Source organism: Gaeumannomyces tritici, assembly GCF_000145635.1.
Source record: "Gaeumannomyces tritici R3-111a-1 unplaced genomic scaffold supercont2.218, whole genome shotgun sequence".
NCBI lineage: Eukaryota > Fungi > Ascomycota > Sordariomycetes > Magnaporthales > Magnaporthaceae > Gaeumannomyces > Gaeumannomyces tritici.
In genome coordinates this window covers 1-3,480 of record NW_008804762.1, presented here as the reverse complement: position 1 = coordinate 3,480, position 3,480 = coordinate 1, and the positions used below count along the sequence as shown (strand labels likewise).

Sequence of the window (3,480 nt, the reverse complement as noted above, 5' to 3'; positions counted from 1 at the left end):
CCCGCCGTCGCGCGCGCGCGCCTCGTGTCCCCCCCTCCCCCCCCCCCCCCCCTCTCTTGCGTTGTCCACACCCCACAGCGTCGACGTGCGGAATCTGGCGGCTGCCCCTCATATATCGGCTCTGACATTGCTATATTACCTAGAGTGGCTGTCCAAAAGCAGGCCCCTTGTCCGAATCTTTGATCCTTAACTCCTTGCCAGATCCAGCATTAACGTCCGATCTCCCCGTTTACTTCCTTCCCTCATCCGTGTGGCTTTGCGCCCTTTGCGACTCGGACCAGCAAACCTCGCAGATGATAATTCCACTGTGCGCCATCGCTACACCCCCCGTCAAGTTCTTGTCCATTCTTTTCTTCTTTTTTGGCAAAGAAAGCCTCTTTCGAACGGGATTCTGCTTGATGGGATGGACGCAAGCGAAACCATAGGTCTTTCCTACTTGCTCGCACAGCCCAGCCCTCGCCGGGTCAGCTTGTTGTAGCGATAACCCCCGCTGCAAACTCACCTCACCATGGCCGCCGTCCAAGACTTGACAAGAGGGCCGGCCCTTCTCGGCGTCTCCATCACTACGGCCTTGATCGCCCTCTCATCGACGGCCCTGCGATTCGTCGCTCGCGCAGCACCTAGCGAAGACATGGGATCAGACGACTATGTTGTTGGCGTGGCCAGTGTGGGTTTTCTTTTATTTTCTTCTATCTAAACCCTCTGAATCGATCATCAAAACGAAATGACGCGCTAACGCCTGGAAACTAACAGATCATCGCCTTCATCGGAACAGTCCTCAGCATCTTGGAAGGTACCAGCATGACAGAGTCGGTGCTGGCGCTCGAGTACGACGTGCTGGGCCAGCCCTGGTTCTTCCTTGGCGCCACCCTGGCCAAGGTCTCCATCTGCCTCTTCTTCATCCGCATCACGGGCGGCGTCAAGCTGTGGCGCGTCCTTCTCATGACGCTGGTGGTCATGCTGGTCGTCTTCAACTTCGCCTTCGCCCTGACCTCGAACCTCCAGTGCCGACCGCTCGAGAAGCTCTGGAACATGAACGCCAACGGCGAGTGTTGGGACCCGAGCGTCCAACTAGGCCTGGATTACTTTAGGGGAGGTACGTGTCAGACTCGGAATGGGGCGCCGCCAAGTAACGGATGAACTTACCAACCGATTTCCGCTTCCAGCTTTTTCCGTCTTTTCGTGGCTCTTCATGTCGCTGTTCCCAGTCCTGCTGATCCGAGATCTGGAGTCCGACCAGGCCATGCGCCTGCTTTTCTACATCCTCTCTGGCCTGAGTCTTGTGTAAGCCAATCTCCCATCCTGTCCCTCCCCAGGAAATAATGGGAACATGTACCCAAAGACTGACCTTGGCCCCTTGTTTGGCACAGCGCCGGAGCATTTGCTACATCCCAAACCTACGAATATTCGCAAGTCCCCAGACAGTCGGGCGTCTTCACCTACGCGCACTTCGTCTCGACCCTCCTCGCCATCATGGAGCAGAACATCGCCATCGTGGCCGCCAACGTGCTGCCCCTGGGCCCCCTGCTGTCCCGCCTGTGCCCGGCCGGCCGCGGCCGCGGCCCCGGCAGCCTCTTCTCCAAGCGGTCCAACTCGGGCAGCACCAGCGCCGGGAGCAGCCGCAGCTACTGGCCCCGCAAGCGCAGCGGGACCGGCACCACCAACGCCAGCGGCCGCCCGGGGCCCGCGGGCCGCTTCGCGCAGCTCAAGGACTCGCCCTCGACCGTCACGCTCCTCATCGAGGGCCCCCAGCGGGAGAGCTACGAGCTCTCCTCGTCGCCGGCGCGGCCTGCCGCCGCCGCGACGGCCTCAAAGTCGCTTGGCGGCCTCCTGACCCGGTCCGACAGCCGGCAGAGCAGCCGGAGCGCCAGGAGCGCCGCCGCCGCCGCCGCCGCCGACGCGTGGCCAAAGGGCATCATTAAGACGGTCGAGGTCCAGGTCGTCGAGGAGGACATTGCCGACATCGAGCGCGCCGACCAGGCCATTTCGGCCGCGGCCTCGGCCTCCAGCGAGCCCGAGGAGAACGAGTGGGACCGGGCGATGCGGAACAACCCCTCGCGGCTCGGCAACCGATAGAGACGAGCGGTATTGGGAGTCATCCCGAGGCACTTTCACGATTTGTTTCTGGCTCTTTCTTTTCCTCTTCTTTTTCTCTTTATACAGCGGCGGCAAGGCGTTTATCAAGACAGGGGGACTCGGCGTAGACATGACTCTTCCTTTACAATGGGCTGGACGACTAAACCAAACAGCGTTCTGTTTTATTGTTTGGCCACACTGGAGCAATCCTGGGACGGCATGACGGCTGGAACGGTTATGGGACCACATGGGTTTATACTTGTAATTGTACTCGGGGGGAGGCACGCTAGCGTCTGGCCTTGCTTTTTTTCATACTCTCTCTCTCTCTCTCTCCTATTCCTAGTAACTGTTAGACTAATGCAGACAGATACCCCTATGATACCTGGAACTATAGGCAGGCCAAGTCGGTCTGGAGCCCTACTATTACTGTGAAGACTGCATATGCAACATTCTCTACCAGCTGCCCCAATAGCACATGAACGAATAGAGATACACGGTGAGGTGCTAGGAAAGCATGACAATGTACAAAAGAAGCTAAATGATACACACTACTCCTCTCCATAGTCCCACAGTAGAAATACATCCGTAAAACTTCTTACAACCTCATCCACTCTCCGGCCCTCACCTCCTGGGCGAGGAGGTCGACGACGACGACGACGACGACGACGACGACGAAGATGAAGACGACGAAGTCGAGGACGACGCGGCCGACAGGCCCTCGATCTCCCGCGCCATCGGGTCCACCGCCACCATGCCCCTCCACACCTCGTCCTGCGCGTCCTGGTGCGAGCGTGGGTGCTGAGGGTGCGCCGCCGCCGCCGCCGCCGGGCTCTGTCTGGCCGGCATGCGCGCCGAGGCCGCGGCTTGGCTGTGCCTGGTTAGAGGGGGGGAGTTCGTTGCTCCATGTCAGTCTGCGTTTTGCCGAGCGTGGGCCGGCCGGCCCCCGCCACGGGAAGGAACAGCGTTCGGGGGCTATTGGGGGGGTGGATATACCTCTGGCTGTTGTGAAAGTAATAGTCGGTTGCCATTTTTGCTTGTTGTGTTTGAGGCCCGAGGGTGGGTAATAGGTAGGTAGGTAGGTAGGTAGGTAGGTAGGGTAGGTAGGGTAGGTAGGGTAGGTAGGTAGGCAGGTATGTCCAAGTAGCCGCCAGCAAAGGAGGACAGGGGGTTTGATTCACAGAGGGAAAAGGAGCATTCGAGCAGGCCAACACTGCAATGTTTGTGAGCTTGTCGTGAAGAACGAGAACGGTCGAGGAGTCCCATTATATACACAGCAGGTGGCCGCAATGTACCTCCTACACCACCCTCCCATCACGGCTCAACGGCCGATATGTAATGAAAAAAAAACGAGAGCTCGCTTCGCCTCCCCACGCGCACTTGTCAACACACGCCCCGTTCCCCNCC

At 59.1% G+C, this 3,480-nt stretch overlaps 2 protein-coding genes across 2 annotated transcripts; one reads left to right on the top strand and one right to left on the bottom strand.

Moving 5' to 3' along the window:
• The first annotated feature begins 72 nt into the window (after window positions 1-72).
• On the top strand, window positions 73-2,507 carry GGTG_14282 (hypothetical protein). Its single transcript, XM_009232209.1, has 4 exons — window positions 73-667; window positions 754-1,096; window positions 1,167-1,284; window positions 1,371-2,507. Exons 1-4 carry the CDS (start codon window positions 509-511, stop codon window positions 2,074-2,076), a joined length of 1,326 nt encoding a protein of 441 aa, XP_009230473.1. The 5' UTR covers window positions 73-508; the 3' UTR covers window positions 2,077-2,507.
• Window positions 2,465-3,104, bottom strand: GGTG_14281 (hypothetical protein; the record flags this gene model as incomplete). Its single annotated transcript, XM_009232208.1, has 3 exons — window positions 2,465-2,632; window positions 2,702-2,939; window positions 3,070-3,104. The coding sequence occupies 3 exons, from the start codon at window positions 3,102-3,104 to the stop codon at window positions 2,465-2,467; spliced, it is 441 nt and encodes a 146-aa protein (XP_009230472.1).
• Between the last annotated feature and the right edge of the window lie 376 nt (window positions 3,105-3,480).